Below are 15,511 nucleotides of genomic sequence, written 5' to 3' on the forward strand. Positions count from 1 at the left end.
AAAAAAAATTAAGGAGCTATGGAGATGGCTCAGTGGGTAAAGTGTTTGTCTCAGAAGCATGAAGACTTGAGTGCAGATCCCTAATACACATATAAAATGCCAGGTATGTCAGCAAATGCTTGTAATATCAGCACAGGAAAGTACAGAGCGATGGATCCCTAAGGCTCGCTCGTTAGCTAGTCTAGCCAAATCAGTGAACTCTAGGTTTAGTGAGAGACCCCATATAAAAAATAAGAAGAAAGCAGGTATGGTGGCACTTGCCTTTAATCTCAGCACTTTGGAGGCAGAGGTAGAAGGGCTACTGTGAGTTTAGGTCACCATGAGACTACAGAGTTAATTCCAAGTCAGTCTGAGCTACAGCAAGACCCTCCCTCAAAAAAAGAAAAGAAAAGAAAAAGAAGAAGGAAGGACAGAGGGAAGGAAGAAAAGAAGGAAAAGAAAAAAAGAAAGGAAAGAAGGAAGGAAGGAAGAAAGAGCAGATGAATGGAAGAAGATGATAGGGCTGGGGAAATGGCTCCATTGATAAAGCACTACCATGCAAGCATTAGCATGAGTTTGGTTCACAAAATTCACATGAAGCTGGACATAGTAGCACATGTATGTATTCACAATACATCTATGGCAAGATAGGAAGTGGGAACAGGAGCATCCCTGGAAGTTTGTGGGCTACATAGCCTGGCATACACAGTGGCAAGCAAGTGACCCTGCCTAAAAGGAAGTGGAGGATGAGCACCAACAATGGAGATTGTCTTTTGACCTTCACATATGCACAGTGGCACACACAGACCCACATTCATGCACACGCACACAAACAGAGCCAGGTGTGGAGTACACACCTTTGATCCAAGCACTCTGGAGACAGGTAGGAGGATCACTATAAGTTCAAGGTCAGCCTGAGACTGCAGAATGAATTCCAGGTGAGCCTGGGCTAGAGCAAAACCCTACCTCAAAACAACAAGATGAGAGTGATTAAAGATGACACGCAATGTTGACCTCTGGCTTTTGCATGCACATAGATCTACCTAAGGTATGTCACTGGTGGTGGATCTTGTAGTCCAACCCTACTAGGTGTGTGAAGAACAGTTTAAGCTTTTGTGGTGGTTTGGTGGTGCTTGTTGTTGGTAGTTTCTCTCTGCTTGGTTCTATGGAAGGGAGTCAGGTTTTTCTACCATTGATGGTGTTCCCCTGGAATTTGGAAGTATGAAATAAACCCTTTCCTCCTATAAGCTTCTTTTGATAGGGTGTTTGTCTATCAATGACTAGCTGACTACAACACATACACATGCACATACACACACAAAGACATGCAAAAAAGAAAAGAAAACATTCAATAATGAATTAATGAAAACATACCACTCCTCTAAGCCAATTGTTAAGTAAAACTACTAAAATATAAATTATTGATCAATATAAAATCATTATCCATCTGCTGGTTTTTAACAACACAAAAATAACATACATTTACTTCTAATAGCTAATGCATGTCATGTGTGAAACCAAAGCTTTAATATTTCTAATGTATATGTTGTCCTCATGGACTATAACTACAACAACAATGATTTAAAGAATTCCAACAATATATGATGATTTATATGACATGGAATTATAATTAATCCTTATTTGATTTATAACTTTGTCAACATGCCTCTAAACTAACTAAACATAATAAAATTTTAACTTGTAAGCAAATGATGATACCTTTATAACTTGTTCTATGAAAATACCTCAAAAATACTTCTGTATGTAATCTTTTTTTTAACCTAGACTCAAAATCATAATTTTTACAAAAATTAAATACCTCTGAGCTGGAACCAAGGCATCTGTAGCTCTGAAATTCTGTAAGTGATTGATGAAATGAGGCTAGATTGAAATATTAGGTCATTAACAGAAAGAGTCTGTTTCATTTCATCATTATTACATTTCCTCTCAAAAACATTTCTGCCAAAGAACATGAAGCACAAATAACTGTCTTCAAAGTGCAATCATCTAAAATAAAGAAAATGGCAAAGTACCACTTCCACCCACTGTTCACTCATCAGATTTGGCTATCCACCATTCAGAAAATGTCTAAGGATCATTAAATGCTTAATTAGCTATGTATATGTAATGTACTTAGCTCAAAGAATGCCATTAAAAGATCATTCTTTCACCACTTTGACGAATATTTATCAGATTTAAAAGATTCTCCTAGACACCTTGCATGTTTTAATTACACCAAAAAACACAGTCAGCTCAAACTGAAAAGGAAAAGAGAGCTTCTAGGCCTAGCATAAATTTGGATATAACAGGTAGATCATAATTTGCATGATAAATACATACCTTGTGAATAACTATAATTTTTGCATGTGTATGTGTGTGGTATGCATATGTGTATGCATGTACATGTGTGTGGGTGTCCGTGTGTGCATCCAGAAGTCAACATTGGGTATCTTACTCAATTGCTCTCTACCTTACTTTTTCCTTTTCCTTTTTTCTTCCAAGGTAGGGTGTCACTGGAATTCCCTATGTAGTCTCAGGGTGGCCTCAAACTCATGGTGATCCTCCTACCTCTGCCTCCAAAGCACTGAGATTAAAGGCATGCACCACCACACCTGGTTTCCACCTTTTGTATCTCACTGAACCTGGACCTTATCAGTTGGGCTAGACAAGCCAGCCAGCAGGCCTTGGAGATCCTTCCATATCTGCCTCCCAAGCACTGAGATTACAGGTATACCCAGCATTTTATGTGGGTGCTAAGGATCCAAAATCAGGTCACCATGCTCGTGTGGCAAGCACCCACTGAGCCATCTACCCAGGCCAATAATTATAATTTAAAAATCATACTTGAACCATTCCTATATTGACCACCACTGATTCAGAATGATCACATAGATGATAGAGCGATGATAGAGACAGATCAATTATAGATGGTGTCTTAGTCCATTTATTATTATACTATTACTATAACAAACAAGGTTATGAATGGGTATAGTTGTTTTATGATCCTTTTAGCTTTGGGCCCAGGAAAGAAATCAAACCAAAGTAATTTTTCATATACCTTAAATCTGTTATTGTAATTGAATTATTTGTTCATCAAAAGTTTTGAGGGCTGGAGAAGATGGCTTCGTGGTTAAAGCACATGCCTATAAAGCCAAAGGACCTTGGTTCGATTCCCTAGAAGCCATGTAAGCTAGATGCACAAGGTGGTGCATGCATCTGGAGTTCTTTTGTAGTGACTGGAGGCCCTGGTGCTCTCGTTTTCTCTCTTCCCCTCTTCTCTCTATCTCAAAGAAATAAATAAATAAACATTTTTAAAAGTTTTGAAATGGGATTATAGGTGCTAGAGAGATCACTTAGTAGTTAGGTGCTTGCTTGCAAAGCATAAGGACCTCAGTTTGATTCCCAGTACCCACATAAAGTCAGATGCAGAGAGGCACATATATCTGGAGATTGTTTGCAATGGAAAAAGGCTCTGGCATGCCCCTTCACAAGCTCTCTCTCTCTCTCTAGCTCCCTCCCTCCCTCTCTCTCTCTCTCTCTTTATCCTTACAAATAAGTAAAATATATATTTAAAACATGTGTGCATAAATGAAAAAATATCTGGGCTTTGCAGCACTTGTCTCTAATCCCAGCATTTGGACCATGAAGGCAGGAGGATCAAGGAGTTCAAGGTCATCCTCAAGTACATAGTCAGAAGCACGCAGCCTCAAAACAATAACAAATATGACTGAATACTTCACATGGTAAGAGAACATATAAGAAATAAGGGTGAGAGTAAGAGTCATACGATATGAGGACACCACTCTCAAGATAAGAAATACAATCATGGGGACTGCTCTGCTCTTGAGAGTCAGTCGTGGCAGCTCATGTTTTTCCCTAAACAAAATCTTCCATCTTTGCCTCAGAGTGGTCTCTGTGGTCTTGGTCACTCTTGAACCTTACATGTGGTGCCTTGACTCAGATAGGAACACTTCTGATTGCCCTCTTGGGCAGCCAGACCTCCTTTTCCCTGACCAGACCACCAAGCTGCCATTCGACCCTCTGAAGGCCTCAGGCCATTTCTGTCAGATACAGGTTCTCACACCCACCACAATTCAGCCTCACTGTTCTTCCCTTCTCCATCTCCTTCTCCGCAGGTGTCCCTCTCAGGTTGGCCTGTCTCAGGTTTCACCCCTCCTCTTAGAAGCCTTGGAAGCACATCAGGCTACACCCCTTGGCTGTTATGCCCCAACCCCCGAACTAGAGAAAGATGCACTCTCAACACCTGGGTCTCTCGCTCTCTGGTCTACCATACCCTAAGGGGCGCCTTTTGGTTCTGTTACCATCTTGGGACACTTCCTGTCCCTCCCTCCTCTCCTTCTCCCTCCTGAGCTCTCATCTTCACTGCCAGCTGCTTCCATCTTCCACAGCCAGCAGCTTTCACCACCGGGAGCACAGTCGCCTTCCTCACCCACTAACAGGCTAAAAAGCTGACAGTTGCAACCTGTATGGCCTCTGACCATGTGGGCGATGCAGGCCCTGCTCACCCTAACAGGCCAGGAGGTCATATTGGTGTTCTCTGTAAACCCAGCTTAAGCTCTGGTTTATTTTATTTAAAAAAAAAAAACTTCATTTATTTATTTGAGAGAGACAGAGAAAAAGAGAAAGAGGCAGAGAGAGGGAGAGAGAATGGGCACGCTAGGGCCTCCAGCTACTACAAATGAACTCCAGAGGCTTGTGCCCTCTTGTGCATCTGACCTACGTCTGATTCCTGGGGAACCAAACCAAAGTCCTTTGGCTTTGCAGGCAAACACGTTAACCGCTAAACCATCTCTCCAACCCCCTCTGATTTACTTTTCTCTCACCCTTGTTTTGCTCTTTCCCTGTCTCCTTAAGTACTTAAAGCTTCTACCACTCTTGGACAACATCTTATCTTTCTCTGCAACTCTGCTTGGCCACATCCATAAGCTGGACAACAATAACCAAGTTTTATTTTATTCTTGAGCTTGTATAATCAGTCTCAGTCAAGGTTTTACTTAATTGTCTCATTTCTCGTATCTTACATTCATTGGTGAGAGAGATATTGATACTTAAAACTTGTTTCCTGACCTAGAAAAATAATTTTATATTGCTGTCCTTCCAGTTTTGGGGGGTGGCAATTGGTACTGACATTGGTATACAGACTAACCAAAGTTGTTTTCAAACACAGATGCTAAGTTTTTATATTGTCTTGTCTTTTTCCGGGCATATGATTCATACATTAAATCAATTGCCTTAAAGTTATTGATAAAATTAAGTGATAAAAATATTGTTTACAAGGCTACTAAAATATTATACCTATACGTATAACTGAAAAATACTTAAAAGATAGAATGTGCTTTCTATGTCTCATATACAGCTTACACTGTCACCTGACAACTAATCATAAATATTAATCAACATGATTTTAAACTATTGTGTCATTCTCTAATCAGATCTGCTTTGCTAACCACATCTGCTCTACACCCTTTTTAACTAATCTGTTTTGTTACTTTGATATGTACAGTCTCTCTGAGTGAGTAATAACTATATGTCGAAGTCAAAATCAATTAGAAACATTGGAGTTAAACAGATAACCAATATTTTGGTTCCTGCTCCCAGGTCAAAAGGCCACAGGAGATGATGGGACATTTGAACTTCTAGCCTCTAGTAAGTTACCTATCTTTTTGATCAGAGAGGATGTGGAAACCCAGAAATGATTGCCAAGTCAGCGTATCTACCACAGGAAAGTCACATTGGAGGAAAATCAGTCCTCCAGGCTTCCCAAAAGAGGGAGGGCCACTTGTCAGCACGGCCTTGACTTATCCTAGCAGATGACAATGCTGAGAGTCATAGAAGTCCTCACAGGTCCCTAAGTCTCTCCTACAGCACCATTATTGACCTCCAAAATATACAGTTAATTCTGGCAGTCAGACTAAATGCACCAGTCTAATATGAGGAAATACAACTGCTCCATGACTGGATTTGAGGCCCATTCCATGTGAGGGAATAAGCCCTAGGAGGGAAACTACTACTGTTAATCTGGCTAAATGAATACATTATAATAACAAAACTGCCCTCTAACCTCTAAATACTATGTTTATGCCCATATATTAATGCAACTCTCACTTTTGGTTAGAGAAGCTTCTCTCTCTCTTGGTTTTTTGAGGTAGGGTCTCACTCTAGCCCAGGCTAATCTGAAATTCACTATATAGTCTTAGGGTGGGCTTGAATTCATGATGATCCTCTTAATAAGCTACTCTTGACTGTGGTTTAAGAGTGAAAAAATTACCCACGATAACTGACTGTTCCTCTCACAACTCCATGGTGAATACCCGAAATCTCACTAAGGAGGGCCCTCAGTGAAGTGGAGTCAAGGAGGAGGAAAAGCATGGTACCAACACATAATGTATTCAAAGTTTCAACTTAATAAAGGAGAAAAAAGATTGAAAAAATTAAATGCTAATGTAGCAGCTCATAAAAAAAGCAGCTAAAATGATTTTGATAGTTGTTGGGTGTCCCACAGATAAGAAAGGTATGAATCTTTTTAATTTATTAGTTTCTCCCAACTTTAGCACTTATCTATTTCTTAATTTTGGTAATTCAATATCTGACAACTACTTTTCCAAAGAATAAACTTTGCTTACCTGGATCATCATTCTGTATCTTTCTATAGTTTTCCAACATGAAGGAGAAAAAGTTGGATAGCTAGATAAGATAAAAAGACATAAAATCAATTTATGCTCCCTATCCAGCTACTACAGAAAATGTCAGCATTCCACACAAGCACCTTACTTGCCTGAAGTACTCATTCATTAATAGCTACACTGGAGAATTTTCTAAGATGATTTTATGGTAAAAATGTATTCATTTTTATTGATAAGTAATAAAGTTGGTTTCATAAATTCATGTTGCAAGCTTTATGAAGGATTTCCTCATTCCTACATATTTTCTCCTAGAACTTTCATAGGCTTGTTCCCAAGAAATTTTTCCCTTTTTAAATTATCTTTGTGCATACACAGTACAGTGCAAGTATGCCACTGTGCATGTGAAGGTCAGAGAACAACTCCAAGTGTTAGTCTCCACCTTCTGCCTTATTTAAGGCAATGTGCCTTTGTTGTTCACTACTGCAAATGCCAGGCTGGCTGCTCTGAAAGCTTCCAGGATTCTTGTCTCTGCCTCTCATCTTATCACAGGAATGTAGGGATGAGACACTCATTACTGTGGCTGGCTTTACATGGGCTCAGGAGATCTGACTCAGGTTGTCACGCTTATGCAGCAAACATTGTGCCCACTGAGCCATTTCCCCACTCCCTTTTCATTTTTTAAATCCTTATTCTTTCTGGGATGGAGACATGTCTAAGTAGTAGAGTGCTTGCCTAATATATAAGACTATGGGTTCAACTTCCCCATAATAAAAACAAAACAATTTTTTTCCATTCAAAAAGTAACTATTTTGGAGGCTGGAGAGATGGCTTAGCAGCTAAAGCAGTTGCCTTCAAAGCCAAAGGACCTCAGTTCAATTCCCCAGTAACCATGTAAGCCAGATGCACAAGGGGGCGCACACGTCTGGAGTTTGCAGTGGCTGGAAGCCCTGGTGCGCCCATTCTCTCCCTCCCTCCCTCCCTTCCTCCCTTCCTCCCTTCCTCCCTCCCTCCCTCCCTCCCTCCCTCCCTCCCTCCCCCCCCCTTCCTCTCTCAAATAATTTTTTTTGGAAAAGTAACAACTTATTTTCCATTAGGGCATATACCCCAAAATAGAATAAGACTATTTTTATTAATTAGCTAGACATATGGCATCCTTCTGAAAAAAAAAAAAAAACATGTGAACTTAAAAATATTGTCTTTCTAAATCACTCAAAAGCTAGTTCCAAGGCAATATCACGACAACCTCTGTTCAAACAAAGCATTTTACCAAGATCCTACAGCATAAAATGTACCTAAACTTCCATTCTTTTCATAACAGAAAAAAAAACTAGAAGTATTTTAGGTTAAAAAAATAAGAGAGAAAGAAGGGGAGAGAAAGAAAAAAGAGAACTTGCAAAACAGACCTGCATTTGGCCTTGTTCATCAGCATATTCGATTGACTGAAAGATGGTAAGTGCATAATGTTGTCTGGCCTTCAACCGAGCTCTGTAGCCTCGGTACCAGTTTTGGATGACTAATGCGGCTTTCAGTGCTGCAAACCCACAGGATATGAAAGCAAGAAGAAAAAAAAAAAAAACAGTTACAATGTAGCTGTTGAGGAGGTAGATGCTTTGACAAAAACAGTCACCCCACCCAGATTCCTTGCTCTTAAGAATATAGAAACTGGGCTGCAGAGATGGCTTAGCAGTCAAGGTGCTTGCCTGTAAAGCCTAAGAACACATGTTCAAATCTCCATGTCCCATATAGCCAGATGCATAGCGACACAAGCGTGCAAAGTTGCACATGTGCACAAGATGACACATGCATCTGGAGTTCATTTACAGTGGCTGAAAGGCCCTGGCACACCCATTTTCTCTCTCTGTCTGTCTCTCTCTCTGCCTCTTTCTCTCTCTTACTAATAAAAAAAATGATAAAAGTATAAAAACTATAAACAATGAAATTTACCTTTATGTGCTTAATAAAATGTCCTAAAGTCTCAAAAACTCAGAGAATGATGGCATAGGGTAGACATTTGAGTAATACTTCTTGAATTTGAATCCTAGCCCTGAAAATTACTGTGCATGATTTGGGTGAGTTAAGTTATTAATACTCTCAAAGCTTTAGTTTCTTCTGCAATTAATTAAAAATATTTCATCCATCATTATAAAACCTAAGCAACTTTCACATGGTCCCTAAAGGGGACATATGGGTTTGCAATTGTGTCTTTGTGGCAGTAGGGTGTTTCATACCAATGCAGATAGAGAAAATGAATTTGGACCAATAGTTGGCATATACCATTGAGTAATGTGCCAATACCAGAAACAATAGATTAAACAAAACCACAGTGATGTAGATAGGTGTTAAGAGCATAGTGCTCGTCTGGAGAAATGGCTTAGTGATTAAGAAGCTTGCCTGCAAAACCTAAGGACCCATGCTCGACTCTCCAGATCCCATGTAAGCCAGGTGAAGCAAGAACAAGGTCACACATGTCCACTAGGTGACACAGCATCTAGAGTTTTATTTCAGTGGATGAGGCCCTGGCACACTAATTCTTTCTCTCTCTCTTGCTCTTTCTAAAACAACTCTTAAAAAACCATACTGCTTCCACTAGAACAATTATTTAAAAGTCATAAACAGGGCTGGAGAGATGTTTTAATAGTTAATGTGTTTGCCTGCAAAGCCTAAGGTCCCAGGTTCAGATTCCCAGAACCCACGTAAGCCAGAAACACAAGGTGATGCATTTGCACCAGGTGGCACACATGTCTGGCATGCCAATTCTCTCTCATTCTTTTGTGCTCTCTCTCTCTCACCAAAAAAGAAAAAAAAAATCAGAGACAAATTGAAATACAACACAGCACCATTTTACATCAACTAAAAATACACACAGAAAACCACACTATGCATTTCATAAGAGTACATACAAAGGAAAAGATACACACTACATACAATAGATTGGTTATTTATAGGGTAGGTGAGTAAACATGGGGTAAATGGATTAAAGGGGATAATTAATTGACATATGAAAGGGTCTTGGGCTGGAGAGATACCTTAGCAGCTAAAACACTTGCCTGTAAAGTCTAAGAACTAAGGTTCAATTTCCCAGTATCCATAGAAAGCAAGATGCACAAGGTAGCACATGTGTCTGGAATTCGTCTGCAGTGGCCAGAGGCTCTGGTGTTCTCTATCTATCTGTTTCTCTCTCTCTCCTTTTAAATAAATAAATAAATAAATAAATAAATAAATAAATAAATAAATAAATAATGGTCTTAAAGAGACCAATAATGGACACATACAGAGAAGTTTAATTCAGTCTAGTTTCTGTACCTGCGATTCAACTGTCCAGACAGATGAATGAATAAACACACCTCATACTCTCACAGAGTTGCTACAGGACAAAATGAGACACTAGGTGAATAGTTTAGCCCATGCCTGATGTTAAACATATATTCAATAAATGGCAACTATAAGTACTTTTTTGTTTGTGGACTATTCAGGCACACTGCCACTCCTGAGCTGGCATCCTGTAGTTTTACAGTATTCACATAAAGAAATCAGGGTGAGAAATAATGATATTTAAAATATAATCTCTTATGCCTCCTCTAGTTTTAGAGTGAAGAGCAGTCAACAACAGCTGGCTCACTTTATTCATGTTATCATTTTTCCCCAGTCAGCACATAAAAAGTAAAGGTTAACTATAAGAACAATTTGAGTTCTAAAAGCAAAGGCCCACCTTTGGTGCTATGTAGTATACTGCATCTAGTCACTTGAGAATGTTAATGAGGGCTCACAAAGTTCATGGGTTCTAGGGAATCTCCTTTCATTACTTGACTTCCAAACAACTTAGGAAAATGGACCTAAGGTTTAGTATTATGTTCTTTATGGGGGGAAAAAAACAGGAAAAAGAAATAGGGCGATTTGTTCAATATTGCAAAGCACATAATTAACTGTATCATGCCCCAAATCTCACATGTTCTCACAATATTATTAGGGAGTGCCCAGGCTCAACTAGAAGGCTTGTTCTATGCGTTAGAGAGTAACATGATAAACCAACCTCTGCACCTCCCCTGCTCCCACCCTTGACAAAGTTCTTGGATTCAGCAAGCACAACAGGTGCTGTTCTGGCACTTTTCATTGAGCACTGAGTTCCTGAAGTCCTCCCAATACTATGAAGCTGACAGAGACTGAAGAATCTGCTTAAGCTCATTTAGCATGTAAGTGGAAATGGACAGTGAGGATTTGAACCCAGATATGACTTTTGGGATCCCAAGCTTTTCACCTCCAGAGAGCTATTGCCTTGTTGCAGCACCACAGTTTCTTCATCTGTATAATGATGTAGTGGAAGAGATGCTCACCGAAGTCTATTCTATTTAGTATGAGTAATAACAATAAAAAACAAGCTGATTATTAATTAATATACATGCTCAAGGTCTACTACAGGACTTTCAATGCTCACAAATATCATCTACATGCTACATTTAAGGAACCTTTGAGTTTAAAGCAGCAAGTATGCTGCAAAAAGTCTTTGTATGGGGTACACAAGGGGCAAAAGTATCTGTGCGCACACACACATACACCCACCCAAAAGGGGGTAAATGGAAATGAAGAGGGAGATTGCTTAGAAACACTTTGAGCAATACAATTCCAAAAGCCTCCCAGATACTACATTCAGGTATTACCAAAATATTTAGGGGGAATTCTCTCTTGAGAAGCCCATACTCATATTTGGTATGTGTACTTGTCTTTTCCCTCAGTACCCCTCTTTATATTAATTTCATGCTTTAATCTATGTTAAAATCTCCTCCTACTATATTTAAACTTGCTTCATACTGACTAATTCTGACCTAGTTTCAACTGCATAGAGGTCTTACATATTCTACTAGGGAGTGTGGACACCAGACCTTGGAAGTACATAGCCAGGCTCACCTCCCTCTTCTCCACTTAACCCAGTTTAGGAATCAGTTACATCTGCCTATGTCTGAACTCCTCTACCCAAGCACAGTGGCACTTACTAAGCTGCCTGAACTAAACTCCAACCCCACTTTTCTCCAGGCAGCTAACTGGGTCCTTATGTGGGACTCTAAAAGAACTGTTAGCTTGGCCAGCTGATCCTTATTAGACTTTGCCAATATATGGAACTTGTTTAAATTTCTCCAATTTTAAATCTTTTATCTCCAAGTTCTGTATCTTCTATCAAGCACATCAAATTATTTTTTAATTCAAGGTTGATCAAATTCTTAGGACTTGGACAGAAGAACACAGCCAGGCCTAATGGCAGAATAGCCCAGTTCTAACAAAATTCTCTACAGTCTTTCCTCTGCCTTTGAAAGAACATAAGCAAAGTCTCCAAATACAATTTGTTCCTCACTTATCATTTTGAAACTCTCACCATAAAACTTGGCTTAACACTCTGGAAGCTATCTTCAGTTGCATGTACCAAGTTCTGTCCCATTCCTCCAGCACAAAAGTTCCAAAAGACCAAAATACACTTGGTCAGATTCATCTCAGCAATGACTCACTTCTGGTACCAAATTTCTGTTGTAGGCAATCTCACATGGCTGGGATGAACATACAAACCAGACAGTTTTTAGGAGGAAGAGTTTATTTCAGCTTACAGATCCAAAGGGAAATTCCATCAATGGCAGAAGAAGCTGGCTCCCATTCATAAATCTGAGTAGAGAGATGCCACCAAACAGCCAGCACCACAACAAAGCACAAATGGACAGCAAACATCAGGGAACTACAGCAAGCAGCAGGTATCACGGTAGAACTCAGACTACTCTACATAGCTTTGGCCTAGAATTTAGATTCACCCCAAGTAACACCTTAGGGCTGGACACCAGAACTCACCCACAATGATACCTCTTGGAAATTCAAGTTACAAGCTTTAATAAAGTATCTGGGTCTTTGTGGGGGACATATATGCAAACTATCACTGGGTAGTATAGAAAAATTTTGAGGCTTTAAGAAGGACAAAGAACATACTACTTCCACCTGCTTCACTTAGCAACTGGTCTTTGGCCCCTGCAGCAGCAGCATCAGGCCTAGTTTATACTTAATCTGCCACTTGCAAAAACAGCCTATGGTAGTCCCGGAGACAACAGTTAGAGAACTTCTTAAAGGGCTGAGGTTGAGTTCTGTGAGATCTCCCTCCAAGCCTCTAAAGTAAGATCATCCCAATCTTTTTATTCTCTCAGTCCTTGGGGTGGTTGTTCTCCCACAGGTGCTACTTCTGTATATTTCAGAGTTCTTGGATTAGTTACATATTAACAAAAAAAAAAAGAAACCTATTTCATAGTTCTTACATTTGACTCAAATTCTCTCTGTTCAAATCCCTCTGTGATTTTCTTACCTATATCCTGCCTGATGAGATGGTATTAGTGTTGTGGGAAAAATATAATGTGCTTAGGTCTCAAGCTCCCAACTTCCTGTGTCCTCCAACTGAGGTCCCTATCACAGTTCTACACTGGGATACACAGTTCTACACTGGCATCATTTATAAAATAAAATTTGATCCACTGTGGGGATGAACTATAAGACATTGCACTTTGCTTGGTGCTTTATGTGGATGGCCTGATTTAATTTTATTTAATCCTTCTAACAGTCTAAAGAACTGCCATGCAGGCAGACAGATGGCTTAGCAGTTAAGGCACTTGCCTGAGAAGCCAAAGGACCTTGGTTCAGTTCCCCAGGACCCACATAAGCCAAATGCACAAAGCAAAGCATGCATCTGAAGTTCGTTTGCAGTGGCCGGAGGCCCTGGAACGCCCATACCCTTCCCCACTTTCTCTCTCTCAAATAAATAAATAAAAATAATTTTTAAAGAAAATAACTGCCATTAGCCTTATTTTATAGATAAGGAAACTGAGACCCAGATATAATCTGTTTGCAATTACATTGTTTGTCAGTGGAAGAATGCAGAGACAGGTCCAGATCTCTAATTTCATAACATGAACTCATAACTATTATACTAAACGACACAGCATGGTATTTAGAAATAGCCATAAAAAATGGGATAGTATATACAATAGCATTTCCATCCCACACTTCTTCCATCTTACATTCACTATCTTCACTGCCTCTGCTCCATTCTTTACTACCACCTGACATTCTATAGTCACATACTTCTGTGTTTATTGTTTAATTTCCACTATTAGCTAAGATACATGAGAACAGTTTGCTTTCTTTACCAATACATCTCCACCATCTGGGGCAAAGCCTGGCAATAGATATCTGTTGAATAAATAAATAAAGAATGAATGACTAGCTTCTAAGACTGTTTAACTATATAAATTGAGATGAGCTAGGTATCAATAGTATATAAATTACTGAATTGACATAAAATGCATAGCACATTGCATAGCATATAGGAAGCATCCAATAAATATTGGAACCTTTTTGCATGGAAAATATGTTTTATTGTTATTTAAAAGGGTTCAGGGTTTGGTAAAATCAGGCTACACACCATTCATCAGTCTGACATCTCTCACCATGTCAAACTGGCTTCAGCTAGCAATATTTCACTAAACACAAAAGAAAAAAAAATGTTTTAATTTTGAGAAAAAAGTCCAGTTCTGAGAACAATAAACATTAGTCTAATTTAAAACAAAATGGGGTTGTTTCATATTTCCTTACATATCCTCCTCCTCACAGAACCAGGCATGTAATTTTCCCACCTCAGGCAGGCACACAGAGAAAATTCAGAGTATTTGTCAAATAAGATTTTGTTGGTGTTTGGATTGATCCAAACCCTTGCAGTCAACAGTTTACTAGACTTAAAGGGTTAGACTGAGTCTATGTTAAAGGAATCTTTATTGTCATTCAAAAAATAAGAGGATTTTGGATAGTACCATCATTTTTTTAAGTTCCAGAAACAATGTTGAAACAATGTCAAAAAGCATTATTTTTCATTTTCTGGGATGAGGAAAGGAGACCACACCAGCCAAGGTTCAGGGTACATTGTGGAAGAATGGGCAAAAAGATTTTAAGAGCCATAGGGTGGGTAGGAATATACTGAGTCATTGTGGTGTCCCCACCCCCCACAGAGGCTTATTGAGGCCTTCATTACCCTACAGTAGATACAAATAATCCCACTGAGGAGAGTCTTCAGTGGAATAGGGATGAGGGAGAGTGGATATAAATATATAACTTATTATCAAAATAAATAAATAAATATATTTTTAAATAGTCTCTCATGCTGAAGGTGTGGCTCAGTGGTGGAGCACTTGTCTAGCATGCATAAGATCCTGGGTGTCATCCCCAGTACCACATACATACACAAAAATAGCTCTAGAGATAGGGGGATGGCTCAGTCAGAAGAGCAACTGCAACACAAGCATAAGGATTAGAGTTCAGATCCCAGTACCCACTTAAATATCAAGTGGGCATGGTAGTTATCTGTAATCCTAGTGTGTGAGAGATAGAGACAGGATCCCTGGGGAAGCTGGATGCCTAGACTTCCTGAATCAGTGAGCTCTGGGTTCAGGTGAGAGACCCTACCTCAGTAAAATAAGAAGGAAAATACGTTTAAACCTTTGGCCTCCACATGCACACATACCCACACACATGCATGCACACCACATACACAAGGAAGAAAAAGAAATTTTCTCTTTAGTCTAAAAATGTCAGTTCTCCAAAGTCCACAGTCTTTGCTCAGATGTTACCTTGTCAGTGAAGCTTGTCTAAGTATACTTTTTGAAATGGTACTCCTCACCTACTGTTAACCTCGTTCTTCATTGTTTTCACCACAACATTTATCATCATCTGACATTATATACATTTTACTTATTTGATATAGTCTTTCTTCTCTCATAGACCATATATAGGATTTTGGTCTGTTGGTTTAACTGCTGTATTCCCCGAATCTTTGAAAAATCCCTAAAACATAGTAGGTGTTCTATAAGTATTTACTG

General features: G+C 39.3%; 1 protein-coding gene across 1 annotated transcript in view; it reads right to left on the minus strand.

Annotated features, from left to right (window-relative positions):
• The window catches only part of Ppef1 (protein phosphatase with EF-hand domain 1), a 128,856-nt gene that overhangs the window by 88,000 nt on the left and 25,345 nt on the right, over positions 1 to 15,511 (minus strand). The window contains exons 3-4 of the mRNA XM_045140717.1: positions 8,027 to 8,154; positions 6,624 to 6,684 (exon numbers count right to left, since the gene is read on the minus strand). Coding sequence (XP_044996652.1) covers positions 6,624 to 6,684; positions 8,027 to 8,154 — 189 coding nt within the window. The remainder of the gene's footprint in view (positions 1 to 6,623; positions 6,685 to 8,026; positions 8,155 to 15,511) is intronic.

Source organism: Jaculus jaculus, chromosome X (genome assembly GCF_020740685.1).
Source record: "Jaculus jaculus isolate mJacJac1 chromosome X, mJacJac1.mat.Y.cur, whole genome shotgun sequence".
Lineage (NCBI taxonomy): Eukaryota > Metazoa > Chordata > Mammalia > Rodentia > Dipodidae > Jaculus > Jaculus jaculus.